Genomic DNA, 26020 nt, shown 5'->3' with positions numbered 1-26020 from the left:
TCAATTCGCCCAGATATCATCCACTCCATCTTCTGGAGCTGGGGGTTTCCCCAGATCGACCTATTCGCCTCACGCGTCAATCGAAAGTGCCAAATGTTCTGTTCTCTCCAGGGGTGCTCTCAGGGCTCCCTGTCAGATGCTTTTCTACAACTGTGGAGAGACCAGCTGTTCTACACATTCTCACCATTCCTGCTGGTCCACAGGGTCCTGCTCAAGCTGCGCAGGGACAAGGCATGCATGATTCTGGTCGCTCCAGCATGGCCAAGGCAGCACTGGCACACCGCACTCCTGGAGTTGTCGGTAGAGCCTCTGATCACGCTCCCTCTGTGGCCAGACTTGATCTCCCCGGACGACTCTGTCACCCCGACCTGCAATCGCTCCACCTTACTGCGTGGATGCTGCATGGCTAACTTGAGCGGAGTTACTCTGCTTTCAATCCATGCAGCAAGTTCTATTAGGCAGCAGGAAACCTTCTGTTGCCGGCACAGGGGCCCGAGGACAGCAACAGTGGGGTTCGTTGCCCGGAGTGCTTCGCGCCAATAAACATACCGGGGTGGAGAAACAATCAAAGTTTATTTGAGATATCAAAGTGGTGCAAGGAGACAGGCAAGTCTCAAATCAAGCACACCAGCAAAAACAGTTTCTCTCTTCTTTATACATTTTACAACTAAGCCCCCCTCTCTCCCTCTCTCTATCACCCCCCTCTCTACTCCCTCTCCCCTCTCTACTGAAGGCATATTTATATATTTAAGCAATTAAATCATTCTAGGGCTATAAATCTAGCTTGTTAGTAACTTCTCCCTAAACTGTTATTTGGTTCTGTTTACCCTTAGTTTATTACCCCTTCCCCAGCTAGAAACATGCAAACCTCATCATTATTGTTTGGTACCTGGTATGAACAAGGTCGTAATTGCTAACTAGCTGTTTACACATTCCAATTCCTGTCCTTGTTTGTTGAGGTCAATTAGAGTTAAACATGGAAGGACAGAGTTTTAAACATGGAAGAACTCTGGCTCAGGCAGGCCTAGTAACCCCAACACCTCCACTCGGGCCACCTACTTAGTCAAATGGAAGCGCTTCTCCTGTTGGTGCGAGCAACGTGCCACGCCCCCCTTGCAGATGTTGATATCACTTATACTGGACTATCTCTTATCCCTGAAACAGCAGGGCCTGGCGATATCTTCTGTCAGGGTACACCTGGCAGCTATCTCGGCGTTCCATCCAGGAGAAAATGCTTCCTTGGTCTTCTCTAACCCGATGGTTGTCAGATTCCTAAAGGGCTTGGATCGCCTATACCCACAACTGCGTCAACCGGTTCCGGTGTGGGACCTTAACCTGGTCCTCTCCAGGCTCACGGGGCCCCTGTTTGAACCAATGGCTACCTGTTCACTCTTTTACCTAACTTGGAAGACAGCCTTCCTTGTAGCCATCACTTCAGCAAGGCCTGTTTCTGAAATCAGAGCCCTCACATCGGAACCTCCATATACAGCAATCAAAAACGAAGACTAGAATATTGTCTTCATTTATTAACTAAATAAATGATGCACAGTATGTTTTATTCTTTCTGTGCTTTGTTACTCATTATATATGTATATGCTTTGTTCACTTCTGGTAAATTATTGGGTTGACTTGACAGTAGCAGTGAGGAAGGGACAGATTTTGGAACTATTAAGATGATGGAACAAGTGGCAAGATTTAGTGAAAGTTTGAGGGAATAGGTAGAGAAGGAGAGAGAAGTAAAATGTAATACCAAGACTACAATCTTGGGAGACTTCTTCAGGATCCTCCTCTCTAGATTCACACACACACACACACACACACACACACACACACACACACACACACACACACACACACACACACACACACACACACACACACACACAGTCCCTCACCAGTTCATACAAAATGTAGCTGCTGATATTATCTCCCTTGTTTGATGAGCTGATCATGTCACTCCCCTCTTTGAATCTCTCCAGTGGCTCCCCATCTGCTCTTCCTTACTTATACTCGCTTGTCAAGTTTTCTGTCACCCTCCATTAACATTGCTGTCTTTTTCCACATGTCTGTCAATCTCTCAAACAATCACCTCCCTGGCTTTCTTTACACAACCTTCTATACGTTACTTGAATGCTCTGAACTTGTATGCAAGGCCCATATCCCATCCACTTTTAAGTCTCACATAAAAATCCACTTCTTCTAGGCTGCCTGTAGTGAATCTTATTGATATATAATAAAATCCTTTTTGTTATTCCCCTTCTCTGACCGCTCTGTCTGTCTGTCGGCTGTCCATCCCTACACTCTGAACTCGCTGGGGCAGGGATCATCTTTTCCTGAGTATTTGGAAAGTGTAATTGCTACTAATTGTAGAATTGTGTTCCCCAAAACTCTGTATCCTAGTAAAGTATATCCACAAGTCACTAATAACTGTTTATTCACCCCTTATAAAGTTCTAATAGGCTATAGGTTATAACAGATTACAGAATTTATAGTTAGTTAAGTGATATATTACTCTGTCCTTAATTACACTTTTAACAAGTACAGTGTTTGCAAAGTTCCTGTTATTAGACACAGTTGGAGTTTAGTGAGTGTGTTACATATTTTTGGGTGATATTTAGTGTTTTGTCTCCTCACGGGTTTGTGTTCATTAGGTTGCTCTATTACTACTTGACATACATTTCTCTTTCTCTCTCTCCCCCCCACCCCCTCTGTTAATGTCACATCCCATTTTTGCATTTAAAAAAATCATATAACAGAGTGCTGACGTGCAGGTTCAGTAAGCATGTCTTACTGACCTAGCCCATTTTAAGGCCCAGGTATTGTTCAGAGTTGGAGTCTCCAGAGAGGGCACATGATGGAATGGGATCAGCTGACTACATGGCATAATGGTCCTGGCTCAGCCTGGAGAAAATGATAGTTGAAATAAGACCTGGAGTGAAGTTTTATTATGGGGGCCTGGGAGGTCTAGGCAATAGGCAGGAAAGTCTATCCCGGGGGAAGGATTGTGTCTTCCCTCCCCTTCCTTCCTCTTCCCAGTATGCTGCAGTTTAGAAATGCCTCTAGTGGCTGGGATCAAGTGTTTTTGAGTTGCTTTGCTCTTGCGTTGAATCCAGTATTGCCAACCTCAAGAAATCAAAAATCATGAGTCAGATCCCCCCAAAATCACAAGATTGGCCCCACAAATCATCAGATATTAACATCATGAAACAATGGTTTTTAGTCTGTCTTTTGACTTTTTATCTCCCCTCTACTCTTCTGCTATATGTTGTATGATAATTTCAGATTGAGAAGTCAACCCCTAATGCACACAAAATGCATGCTTCTTCTTTCCCAAAGCCCATGCTTGCTACCTCCACACCCATGACCAAATGACACCAGTCACTCCATTTCATCTTCATTTGTCTAATCCAGTCTAATCCGGTTTGCTCGACTAAAGCCCTCTAAGCACCCACAAGACCCTTTCTTTTTTGGATGACAACAAAATTTCTTCCTCCTGAAAAGAGGAGGACGAATCCTCATATTGCCTAAATATTTTAATTGAAATAACATCACCTCCCTCATTTAACAACTGTAGGTTGCAATAAGGTCAAAAAAGGATGTCTCTTAAAGTAAAAAGGGAAACATCTCTTCATCTAACACAGAGAAGCTGCTTAATGAAGGACACAGAATACAAATTAAATTAATTATGTCCAAAACCTGACTTCATGGGACATATTGGGTTTCCTTTGTGTAAGTGACAGGAGACTTTGATCTTCTGATTTCTGGAGTGCACCAGTACTAATGTTTTATAGAACACTGAAACATCAATGCTAATGTGAAAAGTTTATTTTGTTCCCTTCTTAAATATATAATTTAGACTTCTAGAACATCAAAATTGAGATGAGTTCAAAGTTTGTGTATATCCTGGGGGTACTTAGCACTTGCTCAGATTCATCCAGCAACTTGTTTGTTTTCATCCTCTAGGGGAGGAATACAAGGTACATAAACACAATTTAGTATTCTGTATGCGTTGATTCTGGGTAGTACTAGCATGGATATCAATGCAACATACCTAGCATCCATGTCCCATACAGGGAAAAATCATTTATTTTTGCTGTCTGAATGCCATTATACAAAGATACTGAGTTGTATTTATCTTTGAATATTTTAAAAGCTGGCAGATCATCGCAGAAACACTCCTTTTTTGTTATCTGAATTTGGTGAAGGAAAAATAGGTTTCCATGTTTGGTCCAAGCAACCTCAGTGTTCTTTGGGATATCCAGTTAATCAAACTAACACTCCCATCCATTGAGAGCTTGTCAGGAAATGAGGGCAAAGGAACCTCCAAAAGGGCATGGTAGCAATCAGAAGGCCAAAGGCCCTCCACTATCAGTGTCAGGGCATAGAGGCTCCCCCAGTCTTGTGTGCCTTTTCTGGTGGGCCTGGGGAATGGATTCTCAAGCAGGAAGCATTTTGAGCGTGTACATGTTTTTGTTTTGTTTTTCTAATATGTAGTAGAAAAACTGTCTTCATGTGTCAACTTAATTCTTCTTTTCCACCTTAATGTAGCTCTTGTTTGTGTACTAATATTACTGATTGTTTCTTGTTTCAGCTATTTGTACAAGAATGAAATCCAGTCAATTGACAGGCAAGCATTTAAAGGACTTGCCTCTCTAGAACAACTGTAAGTGCCTTTTCTCTTCTGTGCTGTCATCTACATGGTTGCCTTTCAGAGGAAAAGTGCACGTCTTGATCAGTATTTTCTTCCTGCATGCTTTGCATGTCTGCACTGGAATGGGATGTTAGTCAAACGTTCTTACAATCATTTGCATGTGAAAAAAAATTTGAAACGGTGTCAAATTCTTCATTTCTATGTTTGTCTTTTATTTGTGATTTATATTCCAAGCGTCCTAGTGCACTGTAGTAGACTTGGAGAAGAAGCATGATCACAGACCAAACTTGAAAACAGTGTACATTAATTAGAGATTCAAAGTCTGATTCTGCTTACACCTACATAGGTTTTACAATGCTGCAACTCCTATCACTGCACTGGAGTTGCTCTTGTTTTACACTGGTGTAAATTAAAGTGTGAATCAAGCCCTAAAATTTATTTCAGTACTTTTATCTTTAATTTAAAAAAACCTTTTAAATTAAAATATGAATATTATTGATACACATATGGCTGATCATTGCCGTATATTGGGGGAGGTGGAGGGTGGAGTGGTATCCTCGTTGTCTGCAATGTGGAAAGTGTTTCAGTTAGTTTTCTGCTAGCAACATTGTGTAAGCTATTGTTCTCTTACTGAGGTTCAAGTGAAGAGGAATTTAATTTGAAAATGAATGGAAAATAGCCTGTACTAGTATGATTAAAAAGAAATGTATTGTTTCAGCTATGTGTTTGGTTATTCACAGTTTACTTAATCAGAAAACAGTTCACCATTACACAGTAATTCAAGTAGTACTTGGACTGGTAGAAACAGTGATAACAAAATAGATAATATTGCAGATCTGTCTGTGAAGTCCGGAAGTTTAATTTTGCAGAGGATTTTTGCTTTGCAGGGAGAATTTCATTGTCATTGAGTTCCTATAAAAGAGAATCTCCTTTCGTGCAGGGCAATAGGAGTTTTGAGTTTCCAGACTATAATCATGTAACTATAGTTGTGCGCTACCTACTTTCTCTGCATTTTTATCCCTCATATCAAGTTTTATATGCAAGAACACTACACTTTGGAAAATACACAGAAAATCCATATACACATATTTTAGAGGGCACTTGGCTGCCTTTTAGGGGAACAGGTTCTATTTAGGTACGAAGTGTGAAACACATATGATAACTGTCATTTGTCTCCTTAATGCCTTTCTCTTCCTCCCTCTCTAGCACTGGTTACTGCAGCATACTGACAGCAACTGGTAGAGCTTACTTGCATGCTAATAGCACATCGTATTTTCTTCATAGTACATTAATTATTTAGGTGCGCCTGTTAAATTACTAACTTCTGTAAAATAATAAGTTTTTAGCTTAGGGTCTGTCTACAGTACGAAATTAATTTGAACTTATTCTATTTGAATTTTCTGAAGTAATTTTATACATTCGGTGTTGTGTGTCCCCACTAAAGCGCGTGAATTCGGTGGAGTGCGTCCACAGTACCGAGGCTAGCATCGAATGTCGGAGCGGTGCACTGTGGGAAGCTATCCCACAGTTCCCGCAGTCCCCGCCGCCCATTGGAATTGTGGGTTAAGCTCCCAGTGCATGATGGGACAAAACCATTCTCGCGGGTGTTTCTGGGTGTGTGCCGTCACTCACTCCTCCCTCCGTGAAAGCTACGGCAGACGCCATACTGCCAGCAGACGGTGCAGTATGGTGCACCGCCTGTCTCCTTGTACTATGAATCCACCTCGAATGTCCTCTCGTCTTTCTATCTACTCTTTTTTATCTAACCATTTCCTGCCTTTTTTCGGCTACCGTGAACCAAGCAGCACAGCTTCTGCCGCAAACTCTGCTCTCCCGTTCTTGCATCGCTAGCTAATTTTTCCATGTTGTCAGTCCTGAGCTCCCACGGAAGCTACAGACGGCAACAATTCCCCGCCGTTTTTCAGCCATCGTGACCTGAGCCGCACAGCTTCCGCTGCAAACTCTGCTCACGCTTCCGCCGCAAACTCTGCTCTCCCGCTCTTGCAGCTCTAGCGAGCTTCCCAACTCCATGAAAGCTACAGAAGACAACCATTTACCGCCTTTTATTGGCCATCTTGAACCGAACAGGCCTCCTATGTTTTGCGCCCTTTTCCCAGGATTACACGTGCAGGCACCATAGCGTGGCAATCATGGAGCCCGCTCAGATCTCTGCTACGGTTTTGACCATTGTAAATACCCCACGCATTATCCAGCAGTATGTGCAGTACCTGCAAAACCGGGTGAGGAAGCAATGACAGTACGATTACTATACTGATGAGAACATGGACACAGACGTTCCTAGAAGCATGGCATGTGGCGATTGGGAGATCGTGGTGGCATTGGGCCACGTTCACGCCGATTCTGGGCCCAGGAAACAAGCACAGCCTGGTGGGACCGCATAGTGTTGCACGTCTGGGATGATTCCCAGTGGCCGTGAAACTTTCGTATGCGTAGGGCCACTTTCATGGAACTTTGTGACTTGCTGTCCCCTGCCCTGAAGAGCAAAGACACCAAAATGAGAGCAGCCCTCACAGTTGAGAAGCGAGTGGCCATAGCACTGTGGAAGCTTGCAACGCCCGACAGCTACCGGTCAGTCGGGAATCAGTTTGGAGTGGGCAAATCTACTGTAGGGGCTGCTGTGCTGCAAGTAGCCAATGCAATCATTTACCAGCTGCTATCAAGGGTAGTGACTTTGGGAAATGTGCAGACCATTGTGGATGGCTTTAATGCGCAGTTAGGGGTTCCCTAACTGCGGCGGGGCGATAGACGGAATGCATATCCCTATCTTGGCCCCGGCACACCGGGGCGGCCAGTACATAAACCGCAATGGGTACTTTTCCATGGTGCTGCAATCACTGGTGGATCACAAGGGACATTTCACCGACATCAACGTGGGATGGCCGGGAAAGGTGCATGATGTTCGCATCTTCAGGAACTCTGGTTTGTTTGAACAGCTGCAGGAAGGGACTTACTTCCCAGACCAGAAAATTACCATTGGGGATGTTGAAATGCCTATAGTTATCCTCGGGGACCCAGCCTACCTCTTAATGCCATGTCTCATAAAGCCGTACACAGGCACCGTGGACAGTAGTAAGGAGCAGTTCAACTATAGGCTGAGCAAGTGCAGAATGGTGGTAGAATGTGCTTTTGGACGTCTGAAAGTGCGCTGGCACAGTTTACAGACTCAGTTAGATCTCAGCACAACCAATATTCCCATTGTTGTTGCTGCTTGTTGTGTGCTCCACAATATCTGTGAGAGTAAGGGGGAGACATTTATGGCGGGGTGGGAGGTTGAGGCAACTCGCCTGGCTGCCAATTTCACACAGCCAGACAACAGGGCGATTAGAAGAGCACAGCAGGGTGCACTGCACATCAGAGAAGCTTTGAAAGCTAGTTTCATGACTGGCCAGGGTACAGTGTGACAGTTGTTTGTTTCTCTTTATGCATATGAATTTATGTTGGCTAGGTACATTGGTGCCAGGTGTAAAAAAAATTCTGAGTTGCTCCATGATTTATCAGAGAGAACGTCACAAGCCAGATTTATTGGCTGTCTAGTAGATTTGACATGAAAATTTCACTTGTCGCATTCACCTAGGCTTATTGCTTTGGCTGTTTCTCTGGTCCCCCTACTGGAACCACTTATTGGCGTACACCTTCTCCTTGACAATAGGGCTGAGGCTGATGTGCCTCTTTCCTGTCAGCAGCCCATTTACATTGGATTATTGGGCACTTGTCTGGTTGCTGTGAAAGGAATAGTTTTACGGGGCAGTAGTTTCTGAGATTATCCCCGCTGGGTTTTTTCCCATCCCTCTCCCCACTTGATTTCCAATATCTGGCCATGGGGCAGGCACCTTGCTCTTTGGTCTGGCGCTGGAACATGGTCGCAGTGTTTCCAAGCAAGAGAATTTCTTCTCTTTAAGTGTCTTCCATCTTCTCATGCTCATGCTGCGGAGTTGGTTTTTTGGTGGTGTTTTTTGTTTTGTTTTTAGTTTAGTTTTTTTTAATTACTGTTTTTTTCCATATTTTCATTCCTGACAGAATTGTTAATACTCACTAATATGCATAAACCAATATGAACCTAACCTTGCAGCCCTTGATCATGAGTAGCCTGTTACCATTAGTGGAAGTACTCATGTGAGTAAGGATTGCAGATTCAGACCTTCCGTAAGTGCCAAATATTTTTTTAATATCCAAGGCTTTTGTACTCCAGAAGGAACCTTAATAACCAATATATATACACCAAATAGTGGGCATCTTTTTCTTTGTAGTGTTACAGTTAGATGTCTATTCATATACTAGACAGTAATAATTATTGGGTAGACTTTTTGGGGGGAAATCTGTCCAGATGGTGATACAGCTCACCTGCACTGATTTTGTGTTTATGAATTTATTTGAGAATAGTATCCTTCTGGTTAGAGGACAGGAGTCTTAAATTTTTTTTTGAGAGGGGATAGGAGGAGGTTAGAATTGCCATAGCTTTAAGTCTTACTGATAGGGCAGTGATATTACAGGCAAAAGACCTCTCTTGAGACCGCATCTTTGAAAGGTTTCAGTCATTCTCATAGTATTCAAAAGGTGAGATACCAAAAAAATGTTGGGATGTCCATTGAAGGTTGCAAATCTTTACTAATAAAGTTACAACTTTTCCTACAGAAAATTCGTTCATATTCATTTTTTCAACCACACAAAATAAATCAAGTGACTTCATGTTGTGGTCTGGGTGGTAGGATTCACTAGGAAAATATGATAGTTGCAGTAGAGAGGGTCAGAAAATGTAAAAGCAATATTTCTCAAAAAGCCCTGGTTCTACTGTAAATAAAACAAGTTTTATTACATATTAACTGGTTGATCCAAAATTTGTAGAAAAGATACTGGTTTTGAATTTCTAATATTAGTTGATAATAGCTATCTGGCTTTTTATGAAAAACATGTTTTTTGGATCTGTGATCTGACGTTTTTTGCAAATACTATAATCTGTCGTTTCTTACCAGTCCTATGATACATGTGGGTTTACTGATTGTCCCATGAGTTTTTGTAAATATTTAGTTTTGACAGAAGATTGTTTGAAGTATGATTAGTTGATACAAATATATTGTTATTTTTACCAATATAATTGCAACTTTTAAAACCTTCCTATTATGTAAGGCCTCTCTCTCTTTCATGGAAAAGTGTAGCATCCAAAAGACACGAAAAGACAATTATGCCACTACATCGTTAATCTGTAATCATTTACAGATGTGCTCGGCAGCATGAGAAGTCCTTTACATACCAAGTTTCTAGCTGCACAGTACCACTTCCATTCAATAAATTATTTCAGTGATGTTTTGTTTAACATATTTACAGGTATCTGCACTTTAATCACATAGAAACATTGGAACCTGAATCCTTTATGCATCTTCCAAAACTTGAAAGACTGTAAGTTTTATTTTTGTTTGGAAATTTTGGTAAGCTGTAGTAGTCAGTAGCTTTTTTTCTCTGACCCAGATCAATAGCTTTTATTTTGTACTGAAACTTTCATGGTGTAAGAGACTGAGGAGCGAAGTGCTGAGTGCCCTCTGGCAAGTGTGGAGCACCCTTATCTCCCAGTGACTTCTGGTCAGGCCCTAGTTGGGGAAATGGTTTAATAACACTGTTTTTGTGTACAATTTGCAATCTCAAAATGAGTTCAAAACAATTGTGATTGATATTTGTCTATCATAAAATAGATTGTATGAAACATGACATAGGAGGATTAATTTTTTGTAAAAATGGCCCATTTGATTACTCTCCCCCTCTTCCCCCATTGTCTGTCATGTTTTTATGTAGTTTTGTCTCCAGAGTAGACTAAAAATGTTTCTTTCTTGGGTGGAGGAGGAGATGAGGAAAGGGAAGTCTTTTTTTAAAAAAGTAGCAGAAGAAAGTTGATTTAAAAAATGTGTATTTGTACATTGTAAAATTAGTTTCTCTTTAAGGAATTCCAGAAGAATGTATATGGAATGAAAACATTTCAAAATCTGAACTCATACATGAACTCTGTGTTTTTAACAGATTTTTGCATAATAACAGAATAGCTCATTTAGTTCCTGGGACATTTAGTCATTTGGAATCTATGAAGAGACTGTAAGTAAATTAAATTTACATAATGAAATAATTGAAATAGTCTAATTATACTTATGTCTCATCTTATAGTGTCCACCTCCTTTGGCAGTTTGTTCCACTGCCTAATTGTTCTTACCATTAAAGAATCTAGTCTAAACTTTTCCTTCCATGGTCTTTATCCTTCAGTCTTTTGTGACTGTGACTAACCCCCTGCCTTGCTTTATTATCTTGAATTTATGTATAGATTGTGGCCTTGTCTGCAATGAGTCTTTTATATTTTAGACTAAATAAACAGCTTCTGCAGTCTTTCTTCCTAACTCTGTTTTAAATTCCTTTGATCTTCTTGTATAACATTCGTTGCCCATTGTATTTTCTCTAGGTTACTTTTTCTAGATCCTTCGTAAACTGTAGAGACTAGGCGTAAAATTATCTAAAGTGCTTAAGTACTTTCAGAACCTAAGTGACATTTTTCTAAAGTGACGCAGGCACTTTGGCCCAAGTTCACAAAGGGACGTAGTCATTGCAACACTTAACTTTCAGGTGCTAGCTACACTGTGGAATCCTCAAACCCTGAGTTAGTTGTCCAGGCTGCCTATACAATGAATGAGGAGAGATAGAAGCCTAAGAATGGGCTCCACAAAAACCAGCATGCTCGGCGGGAAGTCACCTAAGTTAGCCAATAGCAGATGCCATGGAAATCATTGTGTCCTAAGCCCTGGACCTCTCAGAGCATTAGGCACCTAAGATCGGGCTGGAGGAAGGCTCCTCTCTCCCCTTGGAAGCCACAGTTGGGAACTCTCTCCTGGAATCAGATGCGGCAGCCCATTCCCCTCGAGAATGCAGGTGGCACATGCCTAACTCTATTCAAAAAGGCCCAGAGAAGAAGGCAGTAGCCTTCCTTATGACCATTAGTCCAGTGGTTAAGGCACTCACCCAGAATGTAGGAGTCCCACAGTTCAATTCCTCCCTCTGCCTGACAAGGGGAAAGTATTTTAACATGGGTGTCCCACCTCTCAGATGAGTGCCCTTAGCTATTAGACTATGGGATATTCTGACATGGGTCTCTCTCAGCCTCACCTGTTGAAGCTGTTCCATTGTATATAAACAATTGTGCACTGGGCTAGAGAATGAGTGAGAGTGACTCCATAGTCCAATAGTTAGGCACTCACCTGAGAAGTGAGAAACTCATGTTCAAATCTCTTTTCATTAGGTAGACAAGGGAGTTGAATCATCCTGGGGGAGTTTCCTAAACACTGGTCTAAAGGTTAAAAAGGGAGTTCTCCTCCTCTCAGCGATTTTGTGTAGAGTTAGGTGTCCTCGGAGAACAACTACCAAATTGGGGTCTGCAGGTAGGATAGGTGGGGGAACCATTATTGAATGATGAGGATAAAAATATTGAATCGCCTGCGACAGAGAGCACTGTCTATCCTGTACAGTGAATGAGTTGTGGTCGGGGGGAGGAGGAGGGGAGGGGAGAGGAAATAGTATGTGATGATGTAATTAAAAACTATATCATAATGCATGTGCACAAGGGGACCTAGATGGCTTTCTTTTAATGTAGGTTTTTGTATGTAAGAATAAAGAGATGGGGAGTATTGCCAAGTCATATAAAATCTAATGAATTGTTCCAGCTGATTAGGAAGATTAATGGATCATCCTCATTTTCCACAGGCGTCTGGATTCAAATGCTCTGCATTGTGACTGTGAAATCCTATGGCTGGCAGACTTGTTGAAGACATATGCAGAATCTGGTAATGCTCAAGCAGCAGCTACTTGTGAGTATCCAAGGAGGATCCAGGGGCGATCAGTGGCGACAATAACACCAGAAGAGCTTAACTGTGGTGAGTTTTCCACTTAATGTTCAGGGAGAAAAAAATATTTCCAAAACCACCTGTTTTTCATGGGATTTCCCCCCCATTGTTTTGGCCAGTGATGCTAATAGCTACTTTCTGACCATCTCTAAATCTCTCTTCTCTGTATCCCTTCCCCTCAGTCTATCTGCTGCTTTTTGATACAGCTGATCACTCACTTGACTCAGTCTCTACTCTCAGCTTCTTTGACCATACTGTTCTGCTTTTCCTCCTATATCTCCACTTGCTCACTTTTTTTAATATTGTCTCTTCATCTCTCCTTCTGTCTCCCGCCTCTCTTTAACATCACTTTAGTTAGTGCAAAGGCACAATGTCATTTCTCAGCATAGACAAGCCCTGTGAGGGGAAATAAGCCTAAGAACTGAGCATGGTCATCCTGAAAAGACTTTTTTTCCTTAACACCTTTCTGTATTTGTCTGCTTCAACAGTAGAAATTGAGAGATCCATATCAGAATATCCCATAGCCCAGTGGTTAGGCCACTCTGCTGAGAGACCTATGTTCAAATCCTTTGGCCCCATCAGGCAGAGGGAGGAATTGAAGCTGGGGGGGGGGGGAGGGGTGGTCTCTCATCCTGATGAATACTCTAACCATTGGTCTAAAAGTTAAGAGAGATGGCACTGGCACCAACAACGCCTCTTCCCCCTCAATTTTGTGCAAGCCACGGTCGGGTAGGCATACTCATAGCATGCCTACTGGATCATGCGAGATAGGCAGAGGAGCATCTGTTTTCACATGATTTGAGGATCCCTCTCGGGCTTAGGTGTGAGACAGGCATCCAGAGTGAGATGTTGTGCCCATTCCCAGAGGCAGAAACTTAGGCACTTAGGGAACTTTTTCTGACTAAATTTAGGCAACGGGTAAGTTTAGTCACCTACAGGGTTAGATGTCAGCCAAGCAAGGGTTTTGTGGGTCACAGTGGCATCTAAATCTGGGGTGTAGGTTCCCTTTGTGGGTCCACAGTAATCATACAGGATGATAACCGTAGGTAGTCAAGATGCAAAAATCCAACAATAAATACGTCTGTATAAGGGACGTGCAGACATGAAATAATTGAACACCTACTGAAGATAAAAGCAGAAAGTATACTGGAGAAAATACTTTGTACTTTTGTATTGTAAGCAATGGAATATGAAAAGCTGGCTTCTGAGTTTGCCTTCTTTGCATTCAAAACCCCAGTTGACTCCAAAAGGAGACGTGAGCATAAAAAGAATGCAAGCTGGAGTCTTTAGTGGTCAGTTTTGAAGTTTAATATTATTTTGTATACTGCACTGCTCCTCAGACAATGGAAAGAGGGAAGGAAATGGGATGCTTAAGGAATTATTCCTGATTCCTCTGAAGTCTGTGTTAAATCTCTCATAGAAGTCAGTGGCAGAAAGATTAGGTCACTGGATTTCTATCACTCAGTCAGGTTTGAGAAGCTTAATCTACACCAGTGGCTCCCAAACTTTAACAACCGGCAAACCCTTCTCACTAAATTGTGAAATCTCGTGAGCCCCTGCCTAAAAATGAATATTTCCAGGGATTTAAGTTTAAATTTCCTCACTTTGATGGATGCACTTGCTTTGCTCTGCATAGCTCTTGGAAGTCCAGAACCACTGGAGAAAGATAAAGTCTCATGTCCGGGTTTGGCATCAAGTCTGTTTCTGTATTTGATTTTCAGATGTGCATATGAGGAAAATGTTTTCTCGCATAAGTATGTTGTTGAAAATGGTAACAAAACTGTAGTAGCTTTTTCTGCCAGAAGGGAGTTTCTTAAACTCAGCCAAAAGTTGATCAGTGACAAATTTTTGAAACTCTTTTTCAGTTCGTAATCACAGGAGATGTCACTCAATTTCTCTTTTTCCTCAGTGTTCAATATCTGTGTTGAGAAAGTGGTATCATTAAAAGGGTTGCGAATCCAGTCATTATTGCCTGACATAGCTGGAAAGTATTCCCTGAAAGTTGTGGAAAGTGCTTTTAGGTGTGCAGTTATATTGGTTTTAGTGTACTGATCCAACTGAAGTTTATGTTCTGCCAGGAAGTCATGAAGATTACTGAAACACTCAGTTTGATTGTTTTCCAAACAACTTTCCCAGAACTGCAACTTCTTTATCATGGATTCAACTCACTCTTGCGCATTGAAAACTGTTATATTGAGGCCTTGAAGAGATAAATGTAGGTCATTAATTCTTAAGAAAATATCTGCAAAATAAGCTAGGCTCTGGAGCCAGACATTATTTTCCATACAGTTGCCAAGGTGGAAAAGGTGGCTGTTGAAAAAAACTGGGATTTCCATTCTAAGCTCAACAAGTGCACAAGGATTTTGCCCCATGAGAGCCATCTAACTTCGGTATGAGTCAACAGACAATTGTGTATACTACCCATTTCTTCACAAAGTAGGTGAAATATTCTGCAATTTGTTGGCCGTGATTTTATGAAATTCACCATTTCCACTTCATTGTCCAGCACTTCCTTCAGTCCCTCAGGCATGTGTTTTGTTGTCTATGGATACTGCAATGCGTCCAAGAGACTTTTGATGCAACCTTTTTTGTTCGAGCTACAAATCCAGTATACTTCCCCGTCATTGATGTGGCCCCATCAGTGCAAATGCCTAGGCAATGAGACCAATCTATTTCCTTTTCTTGAAAATATGCATTAGTCAGATTGAAGATATCTTAGACTCATAGACTCATAGACTCATAGACTTTAAGGTCAGAAGGGACCATTATGATCATCTGGTCTGACCCCCTGCATGCTGCAGGCCACAAAACCGTCCCTACCCCTTCCCTGGACTCTGCTGTTGAAGTCCCCAATCCTGTTTTAGGTGGCTTCAATCGGCAGAAACCCTCCTGCTAGAGATCCCTGCCCCATGCTGCGGAGGAAGGCGAAAAACCTCCAGAGGCTCAGCCAATCTGCCCTGGAGGAAAATTCCTTCCCGACCCCAAATATGGCGATCAGTAAGACCCCGAGCATATAGGCAAGAGTCTCCAGCCTGACCCCTGTCAGCTATTGTACAATTTACCTACCATTGCTTGGTTTTCCTCGACTACTATGTTTTACCATTAAACCATTCCCTCCATAAATTTATCTAACTTAATCTTAAAACCAGACAGGTCCGTCGCCCCCACCGTTTCCCTCGGAAGGCCGTTCCAATATTTCACCCCTCTGACGGTCAGAAACCTTCGTCTAATTTCAAGCCTGAACTTCCCCACGGCCAGTTTATATCCATTCGTTCTCGTATCCACATTAGTACTTAGCTGGAATAATTCTTCTCCCTCCCTCGTATTAATCCCTCTAATATATTTAAAGATAGCAATCATATCCCCCCTCAGCCTTCGCTTTGTCAGACTAAACAACCCAAGCTCCTCTAGTCTCTTTTCATACGACAGGTTTTCCATTCCTCTGATCATTCTAGTGGCCCTTCTCTGCACCCGTTCCAGTTTGAGTTCATCTTTTTTAAACATGGGAGACCAGAACTGCACACAGTACTCCAAATGAGGTCTCACCAGCGCCTTGTACAACGGAAGCAGGACCTCCTTATCCCTACTAGATATACCTCGCCTAATGCATCCCAAGACAGCATTGGCTTTTTTCACCGCCACGTCGCATTGTCGACTCATAGTCATCCTGCGGTCTACGAGGACCCCTAGGTCCTTCTCCTCTTCCGTTACTTCTAACCAATGCGTCCCCATCTTGTAACTAAAATTTTTGTTAGTCATCCCCAAATGCATCACCTTACACTTTTTACTATTAAATTTCATCCTATTTCTGATACTCCAATTCACAAGCTCATTCAAGTCTCCCTGCAGGATATCCCTATCCTCCTCCGAATTTACAACGCCTCCCACCTTCGTATCATCCGCAAACTTTATCAGCCCACTCCTGCAATCGGTTCCGAGGTCAGTTATAAATAGATTAAATAAAATGGGTCCCAAAACCGAACCTTGAGGCACTCCACTAGTAACCTCCCTCCAACCCGACAGTTCACCCTTTAATACGACCCGCTGCATTCTCCCCATTAACCAATTCCTTATCCACCTCTGGATTTTCATATCGATCCCCATGTTTTTCAGTTTAACCAATAATTCCTCATGGGGTACAGTATCAAACGCTTTACTGAAATCAAGGTATATTAGGTCCACCGCATTTCCCTTATCTAATAAATCCGTTACTTTCTCAAAGAAGGAGATCAGATTCGTTTGGCACGATCTGCCCTTCGTAAAACCATGTTGTAATTTATCGCAATTGCCACTAACCTCCAGGTCCTCAACTAGTTTCTCTTTCAGAATTTTCTCTAACACCTTGCACACTACGGATGTTAAACTAACAGGCCTGTAGTTACCCGGATCACTTTTTTTCCCTTTCTTGAAAATAGGAACCACATTAGCTATTCTCCAGTCTAACGGGACCACCCCCGAGTTTACAGATTCATTAAATATCATCGCTAATGGGCCTGCTATTTCCCGCGCCAATTCCTTCAATATTCTCGGATGAAGATCGTCCGGTCCTCCCGACTTAGCCCCATTAAGGCTTTCAAGTTTTGTTTCTACCTCGGATACAGTAATCCCCCATCCTGAATGCCCCTCTGTAGTGGTGCTAGTATCCCTAATACCTTCATTGGCCTCATTGAACACCGATGCAAAATATTCATTGAGATATTGCGCCATGCCTAGATTGTCTTTAATCTCTTCTCCGGCAATAGTCTTCAGCGGTCCCACTTCTTCTTTCTTTGCTTTCTTCCTATTTATGTGGCTGTAAAACCTCTTACTATTGCTTTTAATTCCCCTCGCTAGGTCCAACTCTACTCGGCCTTTGGCCTTTCTCACTCTATTTCTACATTCTCTGACTTCGCTAAGGTAAGTTTCTTTACTAATCCCTCCCCTCTTCCACTCTTTGTACGCTTTCTGTTTTTTCCTAATCGCCCCTTTGAGTCGGTCGCTCATCCAACTCGGTCTAAATCTCCTGCTTTGTAATCTTTTTCCCTTTTTTGGAATGCAGGCCTCCGACAGCTCATGCATCTTTAACTTGAAGTAATCCCAGGCTTCTTCTGCCTTTAGATCCATTAATACGTTTTCCCAATCCACTTCCCTTACCAGTCCCCTTAATTTGTTAAAATTGGCCTTTTTAAAATTATAAACCCTAGTCTTTGACTTAATTCTGTTACTCCTCCCATGTATTTTAAACCGAATTAGCTCATGATCACTGGAGCCCAAATTGTCCCCCACTACCACTTCCTCAACGAGGTCCTCACTACTTACCAGAATCAAATCTAAAATGGCCTCCCCCCTCGTCGGTTCAGCTACCACTTGATGAAGGAATTGATCAGCAATCACATCTAGGAACATCTGAGCCCTATTATTACTACTAGCGTTTGTGCCCCAATCTATATCCGGGAAGTTAAAGTCCCCCATAATTACACAGTTTCTATTAGTAATTACTTCTCTAAACACATTAAATAGTTCCTTATCCATATCCTGGGTCGATCCCGGCGGTCTATAGCACACTCTTCTCCAGTTGTACATTCTTCCAATGGTCTGCAAAACAACAAGCCTTCTTCAACCATACCTTCATTCACATAATGTACAAACAGTAGCAAAATAGCTAGATTAGCTACATCAGTTGATTCATCCAACTGTATAGCATAATATGGACTATTTTTCACTCTATGTACAATTGCAGTCTCTACATTATTTAACATGTCATTAATTCTTCGTGACACCATATTATTGGACAAAGGTACCATGTCAATCCTTTTTGGAGCCTTTTCTCCCAGCATGCAATGAACTACATCTTTTATAAATGGACCAATGAAGCTCTCTGCAATGGTATGGGCTTCTGATGCTTTTGCAACTCAGTAGCTCATGCGGTATGACGGTTCAAATGCACTTTCATTATCAGTACTTGCTTTGGATATAAAACTGGTAAAGTCACTTTTCCTCTCAGCTAATTTTCGCTTGAAAAAATCAACAGGCTTGTCAAGTTGTGCAGGATGCCTAGTTTCTAAATGGCACTGAAGTAGAGCAGGGTTGAGGCTGCTGTTTGCTATAACATCACCACAAATTACACACACTGGTTTCGGACGTTCTTGATCACCAATACATGTAAAGGCATATTTTATATAATCGTCATATTTTCTTTTCTTTGTAAGTGACTTTCCAGGACCATCATGATCATTAGACTTAGATTTTCCACAATGTGGACTTGAGGAAACACTAGCTGATTCTTGCGTCTTTACATTTTCCTTTTTTAGCCACCTATACATTGAACTTGTGCACAAAAGTTCTAATAAAAATAACAGAGACTGCTAACAACCAACAAACTAGAAAATGAGAAGATTCACTCATGTCTCACTAAAGCAAAACAGCACCCCCGAGAGAATGACTTAGTATCAAATTGCTGAGGCACCTTAACACTGCTACACTGGCTACAATGTGGTACCAGCTAGTTTGGCGTGCAAACACCTTTTCTTCCGCAACCACAGCCGTCACGAGGCGGGGTGCCCGCGAGGGACAAATTAGCCTGGACCACCCCATACATACAGCATGGTCCCTGCTCACTCTGCCCTTCATGCTGCCCAACTTCCCCTGTCTGCCAAGGACAGGGGTCTGAGCTGTCACCTGCGCACCTGGGGTCCCAGCTGCCCCCCTGCCCACCATGGGGCTCAGGCTGCTGGCCCTGTGACGAGGTCTGGGTTGCTGGCCCCAACTACCCAGCCCCACGTTCTATGGGGCTTGGGCTGCCGACCCCATGCTGACAGCTGGGGCTCTGGTTGCTGACCCCCCCGCTGATGGGGGCAGGGCTCGGGCTGCTAGCCCCAACTTCCTGGCTCCACTCTCCATGGGGCTCGGGCTGCCAGCCCGCACTGACTGCTGGGGCTCGGGCTCCCGCTGACCGGGGTTCAGCTGCGTGCTCTGCAAAGCTCGGGCTGCCAGCCCCAACTGCTGCGGGCTCTGGCTGCCAATCCCCCCATTGATGGGGGCAGCTGTGCGCTCCACAGGGCTCGTGCTGCTAGCCCCAACTGCCCGGCTCCGCTCTCCCTGGGGCTCGGGCTGCCAGCCCCAACTTCCACGGGCTCGGGTTGCCGGCGCCCCCACTGACCAGGGCTTGGCTGCCAGCTCAGCGCTGCTTGGGCTGTCTGCCCTGCAACCGGGTCCCACCTGCTGCCTCCCATGCCTGGGATCCTCTGGCCGCCATTAGGGAAATTTTTCTGGCGAATCCCCTGTAACTTTGTACGAACCCCAGTTTGGGAACCACTCATCTATACATACACTGAAGAATTTTGTTACTGAAAAGTTATTGTTACTTATGTTGCAATACTTTGCCATGCTATAGCCCAAAAATATTCCAGTAGCCAGTATAAATAGTTTTAAATGGCACTGTGTTGGCTGGAAGCTCTTTCTTGTAATGCAAATCAAATTTCTGTAAAACTAAATATATACAAATTCTTTGCTTCAGAATCTGATCTAAATTTACAAAAGCCATGTTTTTAGTTTTCTAAATTAACACTAGTAAATGCTGAGACAGGTCAGAAAACCAATGATAATTTTGTGTAGAGAAAAATGTGTTTAATCTTGATTGATAAAGTATTTTTACTTGAAACACTTGTGAAAAATGTTCATCTATATAAGTGTGGGGGAAAAATAAATATTTAATTATTTACTTTAATCATTTTAAAACAAGCAAGTTTTCCTTGATACCTTTTATTGTTGATACAGAGAGGCCAAGAATTACGTCAGAACCTCAGGATGTGGACGTTACCTCAGGGAATACAGTGTACTTCACTTGCAGAGCTGAAGGCAATCCCAAACCAGAAATTATCTGGCTTCGAAACAAGTAAGTTAAGGAATAAAAGGAGAGAGAGAGAGAAATGGTTTGTATATGTTTGCTTTACAGTTGGTGTATGAAATTCACCATGCATGTACACAAACATGAAATACTTAAGAACATTATATTAGTATTATAAAAATTTAATATATTGGCAGTTATAATTATATCTCGTTTCTTTACAGTTCAAAGTATAACAATCATATAAAAAGAGCCTTGTATAATAAAGAACCCGATATATGATATCATGATACCATGGGCAATTTTTCAACTGCATTTGCACCCAGAAAATTTCAGAGACCTGCAAAACCCTAGATTAAGTAAAGTAATAGTCTTTTGTATATAAAGATCAGGTAATTCTATAAATGCATGTAATATGTAGTTTGCAGGTGCAGCAGGTATTGGTGCATTTTGTTCAAGGGCACCCATTGTTTCATTAACTACTATGTGATATCTGTCTGCAGACCCTATGCTGTAGCTAGAAGATCAGGTTTAATCCTGAATTAATATCTCTTTAACAAATCAAAGAGAAAACTTGAGAGCTACTTTTAAATATGAGATGGTAAAATATTTTATAGATTTAAAAAAACAAAACACTTCACTTTAAAATCTCAACACTGAAAATATCTTTTTATAATCAGCAAAAGCATGTATTCAGAATCCACATATGAAAGAGTTTTAAGAAGAAATAAGAGAGATTCGGGTGTGGGTTTATTGACACTGGCTTGAGACATTTGGAGATATTTGGCAATGAGAACAATTGATATCCTGAATTAAAAAAATGGAAATGGATGTGTGTAACTCACTCTCCTTGTTTTTCCCTCCAAACTGTATAAAACATGTATACTTCTAAGATTAGTCTAGCTTTTCAGTTCCGAAGTCAGAATGTTTACATTTTTAAAAATGTCACTGTTTGGTATTCATCTCTGCTGCTTTTTTGTTAATTTAAGACTAAAAGTTCTATTATTACACTTACCTGGACCTAATACGCTAAAGATTTATTCTTGTAGTTTACGTTTGTTAATACATTTAGACTTTTGTTCTTTGATATGTTTTTTCTGTGGTTTTGATTTAAAAGTTTTAGTTCAGCAGATTTCTGTCTTTACAGTAATGAGCTCAGTATGAAAACAGATTCCCGTCTAAACTTGCTAGATGATGGCACTCTGATGATTCAGAATACTCAAGAGACAGACCAGGGTATTTACCAGTGCATGGCGAAAAATGTGGCAGGAGAAGTGAAAACTCAAGAGGTTACTCTTAGATACTTTGGGTCACCAGGTAAATAGATTTTAGGTACAGAATTGTTTGTTTTTTATTAATCAGAAGACCATTTTCACAATGAAGTACATTTGCTTTTATACATTAACTGCAGGTTTATACTTCCTGTGCATCTTTGCAACTTCATTTGCATCACCACCTAGTTATTGCAATCCTAGAAATTATCAACCCATTATAGTAGTAATTGTATTATACCATTTAATCAGAGTAATAATGTAGATTATCTTTAGTAGTATATGAGGGAAAGAAGAAGATAATTAAATGGTGCTGTTCTAGTGTACTGATCTTTAGAGACCTGAGGTCAGATGCTCAAAACAAAAATAACAATGCCACCCACCCAGTTTAATGGGTGGAAGACTTGTTTGGATTTACAAGGTGCCAGACAGCTTTAGAATGAAAAGGGGAGTCTATCAGATGTGCCAAACCCGTGAAAAAAAACATAGACAAATTGGGCTTGTTTTTGGCTTAATTGGCTTGTGAGTTGCTTGTTGGCTAGTTTTTGGCTTGTTGCTTGTTTGGCTTGTAGCTCTTATTTTTTTTTTTTGATGGGCTCCTGGCAAGCAGGGGCAAGGGGGGGAGAGAGTCAGGGCGCAGAGCGGGCCCACCACAGTCCCAGACTGCATGCCGGGAGGATCTAGTCACATAGAGTGTCGGGGTTCTTAGGGATTGGCTTGTTTTGGCCTTGTTTTGAAATGGCATTAGCTTGATTTTTGGCTTATTGCGAAAGTCGAGGTGCTTATTTTCCATGTGAAAGTTGGCAACTATGGAGTCTATGCAGGCATAGGACTCTTCTTCTCCTGGGCACTCTGCCACCTATTGTCCAGACAGAGGGAGATGGGAGCTAATTGTCTCCTTGCTTCCCCCAATCATTCATTTAAAACATTGCCCAGGATTTCTTAAGTCTCTTGCCCCATTTCAGCTGCCCATTTTAGGGGTGAGTATGGTCCTGAGTTATGGTAGGTGATAGGAGACCTGTAAACCCTGCACTGGACCTACTTCAATGGGTGGTACAGGGAGATCGGACACATAACACCCTTCCTCCATATTAAGTTTAATAAAGTTGTGGCCTAACATTTTAAATCCATCCCTGTGCCGGTCATTATTCACTCGCATGTCCTGCTTAATGAGCTAGTTTGTCACATTACGAAGTCAAACAGTTTCTAGTTTCTGTTCAAGAAGGGCCCAGGATGGAGAATAGCAAAAGTGGTACAGGTCAATCATGAGATGCATTGGAGATGCATTGCAGAGGACTAAACAATACTTTTGTACAACCCCTTCCAGCACTATTTCAGAGTCTTGCCTGTGTTTCATATGACCACTAACTTCACCCATAGAATTGTTTTCTGGAGATGTGTTATATATGTTTAAAGGGACACCAGCAACTTAAAAATTACATTCCTGAAAACGTTGTACCTACTTTAGTCACAAGTTACACTTATGATTGCTATAATTGAAAGAAGTTATTTAAAAAAACATATTTATCTTTTTTCTCCCATTTTGTGCATTAAACAGCACTTTGTCTAAAGTCAGTTTGTTTTCTCTGTATCAGTTTCGTTCTTGGTGAAAAGAACCTTTTAAACAGCAACTGATTATCTAAAGTGTGCTTTGTGCTCTGATATTTTTTTCATAAATTCCTTCAACACAATTTTATAAGGGTTTTTCTTCTAGCCTGTTGATGTTTATAAAGGTCTGGAAATGGATGAAAGCCACATTTAAGCACGGTTCTCTTCTGACAGCCAGGCCAAGTTTTGTGATCCACCCACAAAATACAGAAGTATTAGTTGGAGAAAGTGTTACTTTGGAATGCAGTGCAACCGGCCATCCCCAACCGCGGATCACATGGACAAAAGGCGACAGAACCCCCTTACCAAATGATCCTCGCATCACAATAACTCCTTCAGGAGGCCTTTACATACAAAATGTGAACCAGGAAGATAGTGGCGAGTATACCTGTTTTGCAACCAACAGTATAGATAATATCCATGCAACTGCTTACATCATAGTGCAAGGTAAGTAATATTAAACAAGGAAAGACGTTATATTTTTCAAAACTACAAATTAATTCAAAGGAAACTTATTTATATTTTGTTTTCTAAATAGCTGGAAATGAATTAAACCATAAGTGCATTATTTTAATTGTGTACCCTGTTCCCTCTCCTAATATAGTCAATAGGATTTTGCAATTGACTTCAGCGAGAGCAGAATCTCAGGCCCTTAATCTAAAAATAAAACTTTGGAAGAATTATACACAAATGTTTATATCCTCATTCATGTTTTGAAATGTCTGCTGTTCAAGATTTTGTCTGCTGGTCTGTTTAGATAATCACATCTATACACACTGTCAGTGCCCAGTTTGTGTGGGCCCCAAATGTTTTCTGCAGCACATGGCTTGTCTAAAGATTAAGATGTATGCATGTACTACTGGACATGGAGTTCTGAGTATGGTTCTGTGTCACCCATCTTTCCTAATCATTTTTCTTTTGACTGATTTGCTGCATGGAAGCTAGGAATCCATTCAGCCCCCAGATCATTTGTACAGCTTTTCTGTGAACTGGCAATTATAGTAGTACAAATTATGTAATCAGTGTAATTTTATTTTCAGCGTAATTTGCCAGTAGCCTAGAATATAAAATATTTTCAGGAACACTATATGCGTACATAGGCTTTTATACATAGGCTATTGCTCTCTAGTCTTTAAAACTGGAAGTGATACTAGCAGTTATATTTTTCCATAGGTTTCTAATATCTTTTAAAAATTTAAATTTGTTCTCTCCTCATCAGTTTTGGGATTTTCCCACTTTTTTTTTTTCTTTTAGATTGTAAACTCCTTAGAGCAAGAACCATGTCAACGAATACATAGTTATTTTTCAAATTATAGAAAACAAATTGCCCTTACGTGTTTAGTTCCACTTTTCCATCAGCTGACTGGTGGATGTATTTTGAGAACTGAACAAATGCCCGCTCTCATTGGTAATGCTACAATGTTACTGCAGAAGCTGGCCTATACTTCGTTCATTGGTTTTCTTTTGTATAAAGGCACTGTGTGTGTGTTACAAGAAAAGAGCAGCTCAGGCTGGTTGTGATCACATTGTGTTTTCTTCATAATTTAGTTGAGGATTTTTTTAAAGAAAGAAAGAAAGCAAGATATTTTGAATCCAGAGAACATTCTCTACTTGATTATACCAGTCTTAAGGTACAACATATTTTGGATCTATTATTATGATTATTATTTATTATTTATTTGTATTATAGTAATGCCTAGAGATCCCTACTGAGATCAGGCCCCCATTGTGCTAGGCTCTGTCCATATATGTTAGAGACAATTCATGCCCCAAAGAGCTTACAATCTAAAAGAGCTAGCAGGATCCCTTTCCCCACAGAACTGTGCAAGTCACATAGAAAATAAGTAATATCAGCCAATGGAACATCTTTCAATTGTTGTTTAACGTGTTCTCTTCTCCCTCCTGTAGCTGTACCTCAGTTTACTGTCACTCCTCAAGACAGAATAGTGATTGAGGGCCACACTGTCGATTTCCCTTGTGAAGCGCAAGGCTATCCACAGCCCGTTATTGCCTGGACTAAAGGAGGTAAGAAGTTGATTAGAGGTTTTACTTTTAAACCTTGTAAATATTACATCCCTTTTAGAATCACTTATGAAATAGCAGAAAATGTGTATGTGTGTGCTATACAATTGCCTTAAAAACTTCTTTGTCTCTGATGGACGATCTCAAGTTGGTCAGTTAATGTAAAACACTTAGTAGTTATAAATCTAAGTAGATTAAACATATAATGTGATCATCTTTAACTGCCATCTGTAAAATGTTTGTACAAGAAATATTCTTTCCATTCATGTGGAGTAGATGAAAGACTTAGGCGCTGATCCTGAGCTATAATCCACTAGCACTGGCACCTGTTCCACTGCATAGAGACTTAAACAAAATAAATGACCAAATGGAGGTTCAAACTGGAGGTAATATGACTTGGCCTGGGCACAGGGGTCCACTCTAGTGGACTACATTTCAGGAATGGTACTGTAAAGATGCTAGGCCAAATTCAAGGGTGATAGAAATGATAGTGTACATAAGATCAGTAAGTAGATCTACTACAGGGGTCGGCAACCTTTCAGAAGTGGTATGCCGAGTCTTCATTTATTCACTCTAATTTAAGGTTTTGCGTGCCCGTAATACATTTTAACATTTTTAGAAGGTCTCTTTCTATAAGTCTATAATATATAACTAAACTATTGTTGTATGTAAAATAAATAAGGTTTTTAAAATGTTTAAGAAGCTTCATGTAAAATTAAATTAAAATGCAGAGCCCCCGGACCAGTGGCCAGGA

The 26020-nt window shown here is 41.3% G+C and overlaps 1 protein-coding gene across 1 annotated transcript in view; it reads left to right on the top strand.

Annotated features, from left to right (window-relative positions):
- PXDN (peroxidasin) overlaps positions 1 to 26020 on the top strand; it is a 102769-nt gene that overhangs the window by 16336 nt on the left and 60413 nt on the right. Inside the window, exons 3-9 of the mRNA XM_034766414.1 lie at positions 9995 to 10066; positions 10679 to 10750; positions 12401 to 12570; positions 20296 to 20413; positions 21513 to 21682; positions 23419 to 23691; positions 25153 to 25269. Of these exons, the coding sequence (XP_034622305.1) occupies positions 10041 to 10066; positions 10679 to 10750; positions 12401 to 12570; positions 20296 to 20413; positions 21513 to 21682; positions 23419 to 23691; positions 25153 to 25269 (946 nt within the window). The 5' untranslated portion in view covers positions 9995 to 10040. The remainder of the gene's footprint in view (positions 1 to 9994; positions 10067 to 10678; positions 10751 to 12400; positions 12571 to 20295; positions 20414 to 21512; positions 21683 to 23418; positions 23692 to 25152; positions 25270 to 26020) is intronic.

The sequence above is a fragment of the Trachemys scripta genome, chromosome 3 (assembly GCF_013100865.1).
Source record: "Trachemys scripta elegans isolate TJP31775 chromosome 3, CAS_Tse_1.0, whole genome shotgun sequence".
Lineage (NCBI taxonomy): Eukaryota > Metazoa > Chordata > Testudines > Emydidae > Trachemys > Trachemys scripta.
Note: the sequence above shows the minus strand (reverse complement) of the source record. Positions and strands in the feature narration are given on the sequence as shown.